This window comes from Columba livia, chromosome 6 (assembly GCF_036013475.1).
Source record: "Columba livia isolate bColLiv1 breed racing homer chromosome 6, bColLiv1.pat.W.v2, whole genome shotgun sequence".
Taxonomy (NCBI): domain Eukaryota; kingdom Metazoa; phylum Chordata; class Aves; order Columbiformes; family Columbidae; genus Columba; species Columba livia.
The window spans coordinates 6,332,395-6,349,152 of record NC_088607.1 but is presented as its reverse complement, the minus strand read 5'-3'; the positions used below and the strand labels follow the sequence as shown (position 1 = coordinate 6,349,152).

Below are 16,758 nucleotides of genomic sequence, written 5' to 3'. Positions count from 1 at the left end.
TGGAAGGATGGCGATGTCACTGGCAGAGGTGCAGGCTTCAGAACACACAAGCTATTCTTTTTTAAATTGAGCACTGTCTGATCTATGAGGCCCTACAGAGGACTTTGCCTGAGCTACAAATAGGCAGATGAATGTGGTGCGGTGCTTTTTCTTTAAGAGGAGAAAGAAGAATTTCTCAAAGAGGCAAAAAGAACATTTTTATGAGACTGCTAATAGCAAACAATGTTTGCATCAAGTTTCATGAAAGAACATTGCAAAAACAGATTATCTGCATGAAAGCAGCAGCTACGTCCAACAGCTAAAAACCTAAGGTAACAGACTGCATAAATTCAGGTCATATGTATTATCACTTTCCAAACAAACCCAAGCCATTTTTCACAAGATTTTAACAATGTGAGAAGATGTGAGATGACATTTTATTCCTTCTCTAACAGTTCTTGGTGGTTTTGTTCTCTCTGTAACTTGATGTCCTCTCTGTACAGCAACATCTAGATATATTCCCTCTTGGGAGATGTAATCTTCCTTAGACTTTTCCAGTATCTCCAGCGTGAGACATGCAGCCTCTCAGAGGAGCGTTATTACACTGCTTTGAATGAAATCCAATTAAAAAAAACATGACAACTTTTTAAATCCCTTAGGGTGCTTTACAGCTGAAAAATACCATAAATGGGCCTGACTGTGCAACTTCAGGTCTATGGAGGGCCTTCTGAGGGAGGAGACAATACAAGTTTCTGCCGAGGCAGGGTGCGATCTGTTGGCTTTTGTAATTCCATTTCATATTTTGCATACGGTAGAAGTAAAAAAAACAATATTAAACTAGGGCCTATTAAAAATTGGTGCTTTGACTTGTCCTGAGCGGAGGAAAGTAACTCTGCTGCAGAGGCTGAGCAGTATCAATAGCCCATTTACAGGCGCTTGGGTAAATTTTACCCGATTTTCGTTGGGTTTTTTTTTTAATAATTACAGTTTATCACTGCCAATTCTTTTCTTAATTAAAGGAAGGTTTGTTCCTGTGCTGTCAGCAAACGTCGGTAGCACCCTAACAGTGCGAGGCTCCATGCCCCATGCCCCCCATTGGTCCCATGGCAGAGCTCTGCAGAGAGGCTCAGATGCTCCGACCTGCCGATGTGGGCTCGTTGCAGTGTGATAATGATTAAACACCAGGCACTTTGCCTTTTTCAAAAGCCTGTGGGTAGGAAGTGACTTGCGAAACTAAACTTCAAAAGCACATGTTTAAGGGTGCAAAGCCACACGCTTAAGAAAAGAAAGAATTATGGTTGCCTGTGTTCCATTAATATTGTTCCCTTGTCCTTATGCACTGTTATTATTATGCCCTCCCATAATAGCATGTTATTATTATGCGTTCACTCCTAGAGGAGAAACTAACCTCTGGCAGATTTGCAATGGAAACCAGATGCATCCCCTCTATGACATCTGCTAATACATTATGTGTTTCAGACTTTTATTTAAATCTCAAAAAATATTTTCCTTCAGGGAAAATCTCACCTAATTGGCTGCTCCCCTCCATTTGCAGCAGTAAGGCAGCCCTGAATGCTCAAAAATCCATTTAGCCTAAGTATATAATGCTTTCTCCCACACACAAAGGACTGAGAGCTCTCAGTATTCCATTAGATGCTATGGATCCCAGATTGGGAAAGGAACATGGAATGAGTCTTATCTGTTTTGCTTCCCTTTCTGGGGGAGAAACTCGTAGTTGGTGATGCCTTAAGCTGCCCTTTCCTCTCCGCATTCACTCACACACTCTGAAAGTCAAAATATAATGCCCAAGAGCTGCGTGCAGTACAATAAACATTCCTGTAAATAGGTGAGTGTTGGGGAGAAGGAAAGTATGAACTGCAGAAGGGACAAGACACACCTGGGGCCAGTTTCACCAGGGCTGGAGAAATGGGAGGAGCAGGGAGGTAAAAGTGATGGAGAGAAGCCAGGACTGGGAGGGATGAGGTCTCACCAGGGCTTAGAGAGAAACATCAACTCGAACCAGCGCTCTAATGAGGAGTTTATTGCCAATGATACCACAGGCGGTCACAGCTCTTTCTGGAAGCTTAAAATGATTGCCCTGCTTTGGGTCTGCTATTCAGTTGGTGTGCCGTGGAATTAAACATTGACATTCACATAATAAAAGGGTTCAGCTGCAGCTGACATTGTATACTCAGATAACCACGATAAACACTAAAATACAATAAACAATTTGAAGTTCAGATTACATTGGGAATTTTCTATGTTGTCATATTTACAGTAGGAAAGAGAGAAGGAGCCTTTCAAACTTAATTCCACCATTCTCACTTAAATCTAGCACTTTTGCCTCTTTGCCCTTGTAATCCTTTATAAGTGAAAGATTTTTGAGTTTGCAAATGAAACCATAATGGCTGATCATATTTAAAAGTAAAACTTACGTCTCTGTTTGCTTCCTCAAGCATCAAACACTTAAAGTGATCCACCTGGTGATTATATGTGCCAATGAGTGAAAATCAGTCATTTCTCGTTAACTATTTGCATCTGTGCAAAGCATCACTGTAAATGATCTGGGCCAAAGTGACGTGATAAAAACCAAGAGGCTTAAAACAAGCAGAGTAACTAGGTGGAACACAACAGTCTGTTTCCAGATTAGCTGATACAAGCTGCACATTAGGAAAACAAGGTGCTCCCCTGACAGTAATCACCTTTTTTTTAAGGCAACTTTAGGATTCAAGTCATAGGCGCATATATTTAGAACATCGCTCTCTAACAAGTCGCAACTACATCTCAATTATACTGAAACTTCAAGGAAAATAATTGAAAACAAAGACATGCAATGTTAATCGAGAACACAGAATGAGAGAATATTTTCCCCCACAAACAAGCACGTTTCTGTGTCAGAGCGGACGGACACACATGAACGACCAAAGCCAGAATGGTGCTGAACAGGAACGATTCTTCCTGGCTTTCAGGACTGCACGAAAAGCTGCAACCAGCTCCAGTATCATTTTTTTTGCACAAATGCTTCTAGGGGAGCGGCAATGTGCATTGTCAAAACGTCCAACAAGTCACCCTTGTAGAGGTCCAGCACATCCTGACTTTCCTCTGGATGGTTCTGCTCCGTCATTCTTTGGTTGTCTTGACTGGTGGAGCTGCAGGACTCTTCGCCGTCCTTGCCGTGCCCGACCATCACCACGGCGCCGCAGCTGCTCCTGCGCCGGGATCCTCGGCGGCTGACGAAGGGGTTCTGGTTCTTATCAGCGAATACTTTCGTCTTCCTGTTAGACCTCTTACTTTCGTAGTTCCGGAGCTCCATCAGCCTCTCGTTGAAATACTCCTGCAATGGCTTGTCGTGGAAGCCGCTGCCGGTTGTGGGGTGGCCTTTCAAGTGGCCTCTTGAAGAGCTCCCCAGGCAATGGACTAACGAAGCTCTGTTAGGAAAATTACTCGGCCGTGATGAGGAGCTCTTGCCTCTTTCCAAATCCTGGAAAAGTCGGTTGAAGGCTGGAGTTTCCAAATAATTTCTTGATAGCTATTTAAAAGAGAGCCAGGGAGGGAGAGGCAGGGTTGGGGGCAGAAGGGAGAAGAGAATCTGAATTAAAAGATGCTGGTTTAAGTAGCAAAAGGACCTGAAGTATATGGTTCCATACTGTAAACAGCTGTTAGTGAAAATTTTAGGTTCTTAACCCAAATTCCGTGAAGACCCAGTGGCTTGGTACCAATCTGTCTCTGGAACAGCAGTCCTTTGGGCCGAGGTTAATGCTGAGCGCTTTCACCTCCCACCGACTGATGTTCTGCCACAATGTCGTGTAGCCTCCCTAAAAAATCTAATATTCTGAAAGAACCTCCCACCTGGCTGTATTAACACAACATCAGGTTCATTCTTTTCAAATCTCACTGGCCTGTAGCTGCTGTTCCCCATGGTAAAACCAGATCCCACTTGTAAGACAATTTTTCTTCTTTTCCCCATTCCTTACTCCCAGCTAAATCCGCTCTGCAGCCTATTATTAAAAGAATTGCAATTTTCACATACAATGTATTTCTACATCTTAAAACTACGAAGTTTATTATTATTACCCCACAGCATATTGTAGATGCCCATGGAGTTTCCTCCTCCTTTCCCATCATAAGATGCCCATCTCCTTGCTAACCAGCCAAATTGATACTTGAGTTACTTGAACAGTCAAAGAAAGGCCTGATCCAGCCCCCACTGACATGAGTGGGTGTCTTTAGGTTGATTTCAGAGAAGCATCCATGCTGCAAGCCCTTTTATTGGCTGCAAGAGAAAATGTTGCTAGAAATTCACCATGCAAAATATTGCCTTCCGATGTCCACGGTTAAATGCCCCGTGGGGTTTGGAAGTTACTGCTCGGCCATTTCCACCTTTCTCACCAGTATTTCAAGACACCCCGGCCTGTCCCAGCTCACCAGGAGCAACAGCAGGTTTCTGTGCACTAAGTTACACTGGACTGTGGCTTTTTCTCTGATAAACCTTAGCAGCTCGACTTGAAACAAGAACTGGTTTATATTATATTAATGCTCCAAATCAATAAAAGGATTATACTGTATGCAGACGACAGCCGCAGCAGGATCATGGAACATTTTGCAATCGTTTATTATGCCTGACAATGCCTTTGGTATTAAAAAAAGCCATCGTTCATGCAGTTTTTGACAATTGCTAATTAAGTCTAAGGGTCCAGCCACAAATCTGGTTTCAGAGCCCAGCAATCTCTCAGCAGGGCACTTCATCAGCAGCTCTTGGCATGTTGCCTACCAGTAATGAATGAAAAGCATTGAGCGCAAAGGAGAAATAGCGGGTTGGACATGCCATGTAAACCGAAGAGTAATCAAGATTTTGATCTCTCACTATTCCATCACACTTCATTCTGGAAGAGACCCAGCAAATCTAATGACCCTGCCTAGAGTGCTTGTACTTGTGGAATATGTTAGGTAATTGAAGAACACTAAAACTTGACTAACAAGTAGTCTCTCCTTCCTACCTCAACATTTTAAAAAAATGTTCAAAAATTAATAATCAACTTAAAATGTAATAACTAACTTAATAATGCAGCAGAATAAATGTCTTTCAAGTTGAGCTTTTCTATACCAAAACACAACCCAAAACTTACTATCATATCAAATACCAACTTAGCAGGAAGTGGGGGGATTATTCTAGCAAAATAATAGGTAGTAGTTAGATATTGCAAAGTGAGTTTTTTCATACACACCTTAATGTCCTGGAAGCCTGGATACTCCGGGATGATGGGCAAGGTGCACATGCTGACGCTGTTTGACCGCCGTTGTCTCATTGCCCTGCGGGCGCCGCTGCAGCTCCTGGGGAGGTGGGGATGTCCCAGCTCGGGTGGGTTTTCAGCGAAATTGAGCGGCCCAGCGTCTTTTATGCAGCAAGTTCTCAGGCATATCACTGAGGCAGGTCCCTCCATTTCAGCGCGGTGCAGGAGAATTTGGAAGCGATGTGTATTCTGCAATAATCCTTCTAGTTTTCCTCTAATGCACCATCCCGTGAGTCCCTTGGCGATCTGTGGTGCTGAGTGCCAGCGCACACAACAGTCTAACACCTCTGAGCAGGACGGCTCTCGCTAAACTGGATTCCTGGAGATCACCGGCAGGTGATGCCTTCACTGAGGTCTGAAACCCTCAAGCCCTTAATGCCGCTTTTATCCCCTGAGAGCTCTTCACAGGAGGTCGGTAAATCCGAGCCATGAACGCAAAGGGTTCAGGTGAGGGGGGATTTTGCAGGGATTACCAAATCTCATCACGTCATCTCAGACAGTCTAATGACACTGCTGACGCGGCAGCAATTAGAGGAGATCATCGGGCCTGGTGCTGGAGTTGTCACCGGGCTCACGCCGGAGCCGATCCCTGAACAGGGATCCCGACAGCAAAATGTTGCGGACTAAATGATCTTTCGAGGTCCCTTCCAATCCCTAACATTCTGTGATTCTGTGATTCTGCCCAGCAAGGCAAACGGTGAGTAAGTCAACACAATTAACCGACAAGTCAAGAAAGACAGTGCAGACAGCTGTAATGAAAAATCATTTCCAAGCAAGCCCAAGCCACCAGGCTTCCTCGGTGTGGTTGGGATGGGCTACGGGCCTGGAGAGCAAAGGACACCTCACCTGCTTTGCTGGTTTTATTTGGAGAGGGATGCGCTGCCTTCAAACAGCCCAGCACCAGCACCGGTTTGGGAAGGAACCATGGTAAGAGCAAGATTCCCCTCAGCCAAAGCTGCAAAAATGTTCACAGTAAGAAACAACTGCCCTGAACAGCTTACAATCTAAATACTGTGCATGAAGGGCAGTGAGGGAAACAGCTCCATGGTTTTGATCTAAAGATACGTTAGTGGTATCATCTGCTCACAACAGATAAGTGTATGTAGTTGCAATAGCTGGTATGTCATGAACTTTAGCAGCATGGGCTCCTTGCTGTCCCCAGCACCAGTGGATGTCCTCCAGTGTTGAGATGGCAGCATCTCCACCCTCTGCCCCACCACCACCAGTCTGCATGCAGAGCACTGGTCGTGGGGATGAACCACCACAGTAATTACCCCATCACATGCCATGGGGTAATTACTGTGCTCACTGCTGCTTGTGGAAGGTAGCTAGAGGGGTTTACAATCCCCTCAACCTCCAGGGCTTCTAGCTTGTCCAACAGATCTGTAAATATTTGCATGATCTGAATATGTGTGTGCAAAAATTTATGAACTAGAAATGATGAACTAGAAATCCATATCTATCCAGGGTGTCCATAGGTATTTGCATGCGCGTATCCAAAGGACTGACCGTGAACTGTAAAGAGCTTTGGATTTGATCCACGCGACCATCAGCTGGGTTGGGGTTAGTGCTCTGCACGGTCGGGCACATGGCAGCTGGCGGGCTCAGGGCCGCTGCACAAAAGCAGGTCAGGCAAAAGTAAAGAACTCACGTAAACGGTGACATCCAGTTCTTTGCTACCCAAATGCAATGCCGCTTTTTACCAGCTCTAGCATTTTTTCATTTGAGGGTAATACAATCCTCAGGCGGACGGCAGAGCCCTCGTGACGAGTGACCATCTCAGCTGCACCCACCCTGGGTCAGGGTCTGTGTCCACAGCTCTGTATGAGCCACACACATATTCACATACGAGGCTGATGGCAACAATTTGCATGTAGAGATGTCATGATGCTCACAAAGTAGTAGAACTGTGAGTCATCCCTGATGCAGCCCTGATTAGTTGCATTGTTGTTTTACACGTAATGGTACCTTAATGCAGAAGTACAATGTGACCTTGCTAGTAGTACCTGAGAAAACTTAGCAAAGCATTAGCAAGACTTATTGGCACCCAATATCCCTCTAAAAGACTCTCCTGGTTCAATTTAGCAGGAAAAAACCCCACCCTATATGTATTTATTTATTTACTACTCCTCCTTCCCAAATCTTTCAGATATTGTCTGAGCCAAAGTTGTCTTGGCGATGTGTTCCAGGCAAACCTGGACCAACAAGTAACTGTGGACAGGCAGGACATGGGTCCTGTCTGTAACTCTTTAGGCCAGGTCACTCCATCCAGGTCTGAACTGCTCCAGCCACGCAGAGACAAGCAGGGGTGGCAGAATTTGCCTTATACACTGTCACGAGAAGAGGGAGAAAGAAAACGCAGCAGCAGCAGGAGTCCAGCTAATTTCACTGGCAATGGAGAGCTTTTATTGTGTCACAGACCCAGGTATTCACGGTGCTGCCCACAGTTGTCATCTGGTTCAGTGAAATAAGAGCTGTGCAAAATCACTGCTGTTGACTCTTTAGGGGACGGAACCTATTGTGAGTGCAGGGGCTTTGCAGGGGACCTGCCAACGTACCCTTATCGTCAACACAGTGAAGAGTTCCCTCTTTCCATATAACCTTGCAGCCTGAAAACCTCTCATTAGCAAAATTCATTCCCTCTTCTCCCCTGAAAGCGTTTTCCTGGTTAAAGTGAGACACCAGCAGCTTTCAATCTGTAATTGCTCGCTGTGCTTAATGAATATGCGAGTGCTACATACAATGTGCGACTCGCATGGAGATTTTAAAAGAAAGGTCCCACGTTTCTGTGTTAATGGGAGGTTCTGATTCTACTCCCACAGTCCAAAATTGGGGCTCATGGAGTCTGCTCTTTCATAATCCCATGCTCCTTCTCGTACCATGTCATTAATGCATCCCATGGGGCCAAGGTAACTCTCTCTTCAGTAAAGCTCTCTATCCTGTTTAACATGAAACTTTACATTATCCCAGTGAAAAGAAACATGACTTTCAGCAGTGCGTAGGCTTTGTTAGTTGCCCACCTTATATCCAAACCTTTAGACTCTTTTAAAAAGCACTTTTTTTCATTTTTTTTATTTTTTTTTTAATGGAGAGGCACATTATTATACCATTCCCCATGTCAGAAAAGCCATCATTGTTTATAGTAGTTTGCATGAACAGGTTGTGGCCACAAATTGCAGTTCTTCTGCCCTGGGAGTTAATCATTCAAAAGAAACATCATGCAAGGAATTATTTAGGTTTCTACAACCCTTGCTGTCACCAACCACTGGCATTTTCCCCAAAACCCCTTCAACGAATAAGAACTGGTCTATTTATATATCCAACCTTTAAGTATCATACATAAGGTGAATGATTGATAGCATTCCAAATTAATCACAAATCACAAAACAGAAATGCTTTGTTTTTCAAAGTACCACTGAATGACACATGTTAATAAAAGTCCAAATCCAAAACCGGACCTGGGGTCCAAAATCAGATCCAAACCCAAGTAATAAATAGATCGTGTAACACTTTTTATATAAATTATTAAAAGCCTTGCAGCAAAAAAATAAAGCTATGCTAATTTAATGATAATTTATTTCAAGGTGAGGAATATTTTCCCTAGTTAAAGATACCTCATTTGTGTTAGGAAAGTGTGGATTCCCTTCCATAGTAAAGCTTCCTTCAGGAAGCTGTGATGCTTTGAAGACTAAGTATTTTTATGCAACTATGGAAGCAAAGTCTGTCAGGAAAAGGAGCAACGAGCTGTTCCTTGCCCAGATGTGAGCGGCGGGGGGTGCGGGCAGAAGCAGAATTGTAAAAGGCTGAGCCAAAATGTTGGTGTTCTGAGGTTACTGGGTTCCTCGTTCAGAAAAGGCTTTGGTCTGACCCTCAACACAAGTCTCAGACTTCCCCCAAATCTGGACGGTGTGACTTTGTTCCAAGTATCTCCCCTCCACTTGCAGAACAAAAGCAGAGGCTGTGGGGGTGTGAAGCTCTACACTGTTTTACTTGGCAATCCAACCCCTGATCTCACTCGCACTCTTTTGACCTCAGACCAAGTTTCGTGCATCTCTTTTCCTTTCTTAGATAGCTAATACTCTTAAAAGAAGAAACAGATGGCACCCGTTTGCAGATGTCAAATGCTTGCCTCACGTGGCGTGTTTACTATTGGATTTTCACCAGAGACTCCTGGCCCAGATAGAGAGATTTTTGTCATAATCACCAGCTTTAAACCCGGAGCAAACATTCACTCGCTAGGCTGAGCCACAATTACATTTATATCTCCCAGTGCTTCTGATTCTTTTTAAAATTGACTGTAGATTGGAGTACAGGAAAGGGATTAGGGGTGCTTAGAGTTCAGGAAGTAGAGTATTAGAAGGGAATGTTAAATAAGAGACGGAAAAAAAGAATAAAAAATGTAATTCCTGCTCTCCAAGGGGGCGAAGGGCAATTTAAGAGCAGAGCTACATGAGGAGAAACCTCACGATTCTCAGTACATGTAAAGCTGACTTGGGAGCGATGCTTTGGGCGCTTATGATGAATATTCTGATTTATACTCTGCTGTCCTTCTGCACAAACTTTCCCAAGTGGAGCAGACAGGTGGACCCTTTGTGTCAGGAATAAAGCAGCTGTGGAGCTGTGAACTTTGCCACTGAGTTCCCCAGAACGAGACCCTCGGGACTTTTCATTCTTTGTTTCTTTTCCTGTTTTTGAATACGGGTTTCTGAGCTTCCTGGCTGGGTGTCTGGAAGCAGCTGGTCCCTTGGGGACAGCCCTGTTCAGCGTGCCATGTCCTTGTCCCTGCTTCCAGCTGCTCCGCCTTGAGAATTCATTCACCCGAACCTGTTGACGCCAGTGGTGGTTTTTTAGCGCATTTACAGCGCTGCGCATCTTCAAGAAAAGCGCTCTAAATGGTATTAATATAAAAGCAGCCTCCTCCCTCCACAAGGGATTAGTTCTGGAGACTAAAGGTGGACACTTAATGGCAGCACTGACGCTGCCAGGTGTTGCAGACGCATTAAGCTAATGTGCTTATTCCACAAGCCCAAAGTGCCTCATCTGCCCACCGTCATCCCCTGGCAACTTCAAAGCATAAGGCGGCATTAGCAAAGCTACAGCTGAGTAAAATCCAGGGGAGAGGGGAAAACAGAGCAAAAGTCATATTAAAAGTTATAAACAAGGTGACTGTCGCAGATACAGCTCTGGTGTGATTTGGTCCATCAGATGCATTAATTTTGTCTGTGTTCAGCACCTGAACTGTGTTGAGCTATTATACAACCTGTGCGCAGGTTAACCGGTGTCAGTGAGGGACCTTCCCACACTCCACCGGGCACCTCAACAGGCTCAGGACCACTGTATGCCTGTTCTTCTGCCCTCTTCGGGTGTTACTTCCTGGGGACAAACTGAGCTGCGAAAGCATGAGGGCAAGGAAGAGCTGACAGGTTTGTCAGCAACACAGAGCCCAAGGTGCAGCTCCTGGGGTCCCGGCCCCTTCAACTGGGGTCGTTTCTCCTCTTTTGGACAAGTACATAATAACCCCCTAAACACACGGGATTTCTCATCTCACAGATATCCTGGTTCCCTGTCTGCTTTTTGTCTCGGTGGTATTTACTTGATTTTTCCTGACACTTGCATGCTGCGCTTGGTAACAAGTTCAGATATGAACCAGCTCTGTTCCCCTTGACTTCCCCAACATCTTCCCTCCATGCTCTGCCTCCAATTCCCTCTCTCCTCACACAGAGACAAACAAACTGGCCTCCCCACCTCAGTCTCTGCTGCTTTCACAACCACTCCATCCCATACACCTTTGCTATAGGTGGCCAAGACACCTGTGGAAATGATGGCAAAGAAGTTGACAGTAAAGCTGAGTAAAGCTCAGCTTTAACTCTCCACATCTCTGTCTGCAGAACTTGCTTGTATGGAGAGGAAAGCACAGAGAAGTATTGATGCATAAGTCACGTCAGTGATAACAGGTTGATATTCTAACAGGTGATGCCCTCTGCCGACATGCATTGAGTCCCTGGTATTCTACTCATCCTGCACTTTCTGGAAACAGCTCTGTTTGCAACTCTCCAGATATATTAAAACATATCTCCAGTAGCAGGACAGTATTTGCAAGTGAATGAAAAACCCATCCATGATGTCACGTTTGTCAGTGCTACCAAAAATACCACAGGCAGAGAATGAGAGTGAAGAGCACGATTAGAAAGCCCAGGTTGTTTTCCCTGGGACTGCTCCCTTGGTGGCCAGAGAAAATGTCATTGCTGGGACAATGTTGCTGCAAGTGCATCCTGCCCAAGGAGGAAGGCTTGGGTTCTGCCTGTGTTCTGTGTTGGGGCAGGAGGGCAGTTTCAGAGAAGACCCTCAGGACTGTTCTCTCTTCGTTTCTCAGAGGACCCTAAGACCTCCAGATAGTTTTCCATGGAAAGCAGAAGATCCCCTGTGCTAAATCATCTTGGAAAGAAGGAGTGATAAAAAGGTAGTTTGAAGTTAGCAAGCGAGTGTTAAAAATAAGGTAGCTCCTCAAATCCATGTGGCCTCTGCTCTGTTTGAGACTTTGGAGACTGTATGGATAATACCTGAACACAGTCAAAATCCTCCAGAAACGCCCTGTTTTGGTGCTCTGCTTTCCTTCCAGCCGTCCCCTTGCTGCAGTGTCACCTTGCCTTGTCTCTTGCCACCTCAGCTGGCACTGTGGGATCCTTCCACCAGCTACAAGCCTTGGAGCAGGAGCAGGGGGAAGGTGGTGTTCCCTACTCCAAGCACCAAGCGGAGCCCGGGGATGCCTCAGCTGTGTCCCCTTCCCCTCACAAGTGGGGACCCCCACTGCCCAGCTCAGCCAGAGGTGAAGCTCTGCCTGCAGCCCAAAGGGTGAAAAGCACTTTCAGACATCACCTCCTGCCAGCCAGCACTCAGCAAGCCACCCCCCGGCTGACACACAGTGCTCGGAGCAGCCCTGTGCCGGCAGGGCAGGACGCAGCACCCGCTTGGGGTTTACATGTTGGGGGGAGTCAGTCCGGATCCCACAGGCCAGGGCTGCCACAGCTCCATGCCCTCCGGTTCAACCAGGAGCAAGGCTGAGCAGGTGCTCCCAGCACACACAGAACACACATATACACTGTATGTACACATACGTGCATATAGAAACACACCAAAGTCTGGCCATATAGATCTCCAGACTCCATGGTTTCTCAGACAGGGCTGGGACTCCCCGCCGTGTCCCTCCGGCAGCCACCTTGTCCCATGGGCTCCCCCTTACAGACTCACACACCCCGCGCTCAGAGGCAACTTCACCCACTTTCCGGCTTGATGGGCACTAGAACCCACTCGCCTGCTCGCACTCGCCCCACTGCTGGCACCACCAGCTCCTGTCAGCCCAGTGTCACTCCAGTTGGTGGCACATATGTCCACAAACCCTGTTCTCACCTGTTGCTGCCACCACAGGCACACAGGACCTCCAACCATGCACAGGGCATGGCCAGTGCACCAACAAGGGAACTATTTAGATGAGACCAGCCCTTTTTACCTCCTTTTCCTTCTGCTTCCCCACGATGACCTACAGTCCCTGCAGTTCCCTGCTTTTGGTTCCTCTCCTGCACATCCCATGAAATAACTCCTCTCAGTCCAAAAGGTGCTCTGGCATTGACTCATCCCGATGGATTTCACACCTGGACAACAGGGCTGATGCCTTTTCCGGGACAGACCCAAGAGGGGCCCAGGACACAGTGTCCCTTCTGCTGACCCCTTACTTGCCTTCCCCACCTGCTGTTCTGCCCCTGAGCTCCTCTGGGCTTGTGGGGATGGACCCTGGACATGCTGGTGGCTCCGGGATGAGCCTGGGAGGAGCAGGGGATGAGCTGGATTGTCCCCCCACCGCCATCACTTTGTGTTCCTTTGAGGACATATAACAAAAATCCGACCCCAAACGCCCGTGATTCCACCTCAGACTGTCCGGGAACAACACACAGCAACCGGTAAAGCCAAAATACCCCCTCTCCCCCCAAAAAAGAAAGCAAAAGCCAATCGCCGCCTGCAGGATCCGAACCGGGATCCAAGCACACGGCGCCAGGGCGCCCCCTGCCGGCCCCGCCCAGAGCAGGGGGTGCCACGGGAAGGCAACGGCAGATTATTAAAAATTATAGGGTTTTATTTTCCTTCTTCCTTCCTTTCCCTTTCCCTTTCCCTTTCCCTTTCCCTTTCCCTTTTCCTTTCCCTTTCCCTTTCCCTTTCCCTTTCCCTTTCCCTCTCCCTTTCCCTTTCCCTCTCCCTTTCCCTTTCCTTTCTTTCCCCCCCATTGATTACCAGGCAGTGTCACCCTCCTGCCACGATTCTGTCTGAGATTTGAGCACCGTTCTCTTACGACAGGTTTTCCACGACATTAAATCTAAAAGCTGACTCTACCTTCCCTCCTGCAGCGGGGCAAGGAGAGCATTGAGCAAAATCCCTCTCTGGCTCCAGCTGCAAATTTTAGGTACTTTTTAAGCACATGAAAATCCCAGAATTAATGTAGTGGTGGAGGTTGTATCTCTGGCTCTGTCAATTCTAACAAGCATCTAAGACAGGACTCCAAAATGTAAACCTATTAATGGTGTTAATTTAATGCAACCTGCAGCAGATCAAAAAGCTGTCACCTGATTAAATCACCATTAAATTAGTGCTGTTATCTGTAGAAATAAAGGGGATTGCAGCCTTGGTGGTACCTGCATTTGGAAAGCATATTGAGCAGATACAGCCACGGCAATGCCAACCCGCAGCAGGCATGTCCAGGCCCCCATAAATAACTTGCTGCAAGGTATAGCCAGATGATTTAGGGTGGACATGAGGAAAAGCTTCTTCACCCAGGGGGTGCTGGACACTGAACAGGCTCCCCAGGGAGGTGTCACGGCCCCAACCTGACAGTGTTCAAGAACAAACTGAACAACGTCCACAGACACACGGTGTGAACTGTGGGGTTGTCTGCGCAGGGACAGGAGTTGGACTCAATGGCCCTTGTGGGTCCCTTCCAACCCAGGACATTCTGTGATTCCATGACCCACCCGTCCTGTAACTTCTTATATATCTCTGAAGAACAAGGAGTGCTTTTAAAAGCAACTTTTCTATACGGCTTCTATACATTACCAAATAGAAAAACTGGTCATACCTTGGTCAAGGGTGTTGTAACTTTCTCCTCTGTGCTCCTGTTCCTGCTCCACGTTGCCACGTGCCGGCTCTGCAGGCCAGGGGATGGCCAGCAACACCCCCACTGCTGGCTGCCACGGAGGTACACGAGTGCACCAGAACTGTGCGATACAGCTAAGCGGTAGGGAAAAAAATAATCCTGACACGTTATAGAACAGGTTACACATTGTAACAAGTTAACGTACTTTTGAATGGAAAACAGCGATGCTCACATTACTGTGAGCCGCGATTTTCCTTGTTTTAGAAAAGCTCAGTAACAATTACTTATTTTTCCCATCACTGTCTTTTTTTCCTGTGATGATAAATGGTCATTTTTAAAGGGTATTTAGGAATGCCTGTGATCCATCAGCCCTCCAGAGGTACAAGCACCCACACACACTGTATTTATAAGCTTTGAAAGAGAGCATGAAGGAGAAAAATAAAGCAATAATCCTGGTGTGGGTTATGCCTACGCAAAATTGAAGGGGTGAAGGAGCAGGGCAAAGACCACAGAGAGTGAAGAGAGGGTGGGTGTGAGGAATTCACACCCTCTTGGAAGCGGGTGCTTCGTTCTGCTGCAGTCCAGATGCTCATGCATCTCCCAACCTGCTGGAACAAGATGTGCCTTGAAGCAAGATGCTGCTTAATACGAGATTGCTGCCACACAAGTGAAATTAAAGTGAGCAGGACGTACCCACATTGTTCTTTTGGAGACCTTAGTGTGAAACTCAACTCATCCATAGGCACAAAGAAGAAACGATGGAGAAGCGAATCAGGGTTTTCACAGCACAGCTGCAGCCGCACTGCTCTCAGCCTTGGTCTCACCGCAGTTATCTCACACGGGGCCAAACCCCAAACGGGTCCGAATGCAGACTAACGCCCTTCTTCTTCATTTACATCACTTCAGTTGCTGCTTGGGCTGTCTCAGCTTTATTTAGCAGATCATGAAGGTGTTTTTTGCACATAGACTGATTCCCCCCACTTTTTGCTATCCAGCTGCAGAGCTTTGCTGGGACGCCAGTTACGCACACAAGGACAGCTGAATTTTAACAGCATGACTTTGCACACAAGCCCGGCTGTGCCGTTTCCCTTTCCCTCCGCCCCATCCCGCCCTGCTGGGGGTCTGTCAGGGCGCAGCCACATCCTCAGACATCCCTCTTTGAAAACGCTGAGCCCTGAAAAGCCGCAGCGCTTCAAGTTCTATTTCTCCAGCTTGTAGCCTCTCTTCTGAAGCTGGGGGGGTGGGGAGGGAAATGAAAGAAGAAGCAAAAAAGACTGCATCAGGCTTTGGCAGCTGTCCTCTCGCAGAGGAACATTCCACACTTGCACATGAAAGGGATATTTTAGCAAATCAGAGCAAAGAGTCAAAATAACGAACACAAACAATTACCCAAAAAATCGCCGCACTCGGTGGTTTTTCTGACTGCTGCTTGTGGCTTAGCGAGAGGTCGGTTCATTGCCTAATCTCGAGCTCAGAAACAGACAGTTCAGCTTTAAGTTTACAGAGTTATTGGCCCAACTACAGAGGAGAAGATTTCCATGAAATCTTTGCCCGAGGCCTAATGATGACTCCAAAAATAACAAGTCGCCTTGAGGTTGGAAATTTTGCTTCAGAGAGATTTTGTTCGTGTCCCGTAAACGATACACAAACATTCACCCAAGTGGATGGAAAATGCTTAAGAGCTACATAACATAGTGAATGAGAGCAGTCCCGAGATGGAAATAATTTACTTAATTGTTTGCAGCGCTGCTGTCACTTCCAGCCATCTGTTAGCGGGGACGCCGCTGATAATCTATTAAGCAGCTTGGGAGGTGAAACCTTCCAAAAGCCGAGATCACAAAGAGTTCACTTATTTCTCTGTGGTAGGAAAGGAAGTGGGTGGGGAAAAGGGATGAAAGGATGAAACACACAGCTCGTCCTCTTCTGGCTTCAGGATGAAAGCTTTGCGCTAAAAAAACTTGGTAATTTCATACTTCCTTAACGAGATTGGGAGTCAAAGACGTGGAGCGAGCAGCAGCTGGAGGGGTTGTGTGAGTCCCATTATCTTCATTACACGCTGGTTTGTAGTTTTAATCCCAAGAGGTCTCCTCTAGACCCGCGGATTTGCCAACTGGCCTGGTCAGGATGTTGAAAATCCTGGTTTTTAATAAGTGGCAAATAGAATAGCGCAAGAAAAGCCACAGAAAGGGATTTCCCGTCCATTCTGGGAGCCACTCGCTCCTGCAGGAAACACCAAACTCTGCCCCTGTGATCTGGTCGTGTCCTGAGGTCCCAGTGACGGCCGTAGCAGCGTTGCCATTGTCCTTCAGTTTTTAGGGTTTCACATCATTCAGTATCGCTTTGCAGACT

At 46.6% G+C, this 16,758-nt stretch overlaps 1 protein-coding gene across 1 annotated transcript; it reads right to left on the bottom strand.

Annotated features, from left to right (window-relative positions):
- Positions 1 to 2,005: 2,005 nt before the first annotated feature.
- Positions 2,006 to 16,633, bottom strand: LOC110356254 (uncharacterized). The gene is made up of 4 exons (XM_021282878.2): positions 15,103 to 16,633; positions 14,392 to 14,543; positions 5,205 to 6,225; positions 2,006 to 3,508 (listed from the first exon to the last, which is right to left on the bottom strand). The coding sequence occupies exons 3-4, from the start codon at positions 5,418 to 5,420 to the stop codon at positions 2,981 to 2,983; spliced, it is 744 nt and encodes a 247-aa protein (XP_021138553.1). The 5' UTR covers positions 5,421 to 6,225; positions 14,392 to 14,543; positions 15,103 to 16,633; the 3' UTR covers positions 2,006 to 2,980.
- Between the last annotated feature and the right edge of the window lie 125 nt (positions 16,634 to 16,758).

Excerpts from the sequence above, each read along its gene's own strand:
- LOC110356254 (XM_021282878.2), bottom strand. The coding sequence starts at position 5,420 with ATGGAGGGACCTGCCTCAGTGATATGCCTGAGAACTTGCTGCATAAAA. Across the intron at positions 3,509-5,204 it reads CAGGCTTCCAGGACATTAAG|CTATCAAGAAATTATTTGGA; the intron begins GTGTGTATGAAA and ends TCTTTTAAATAG.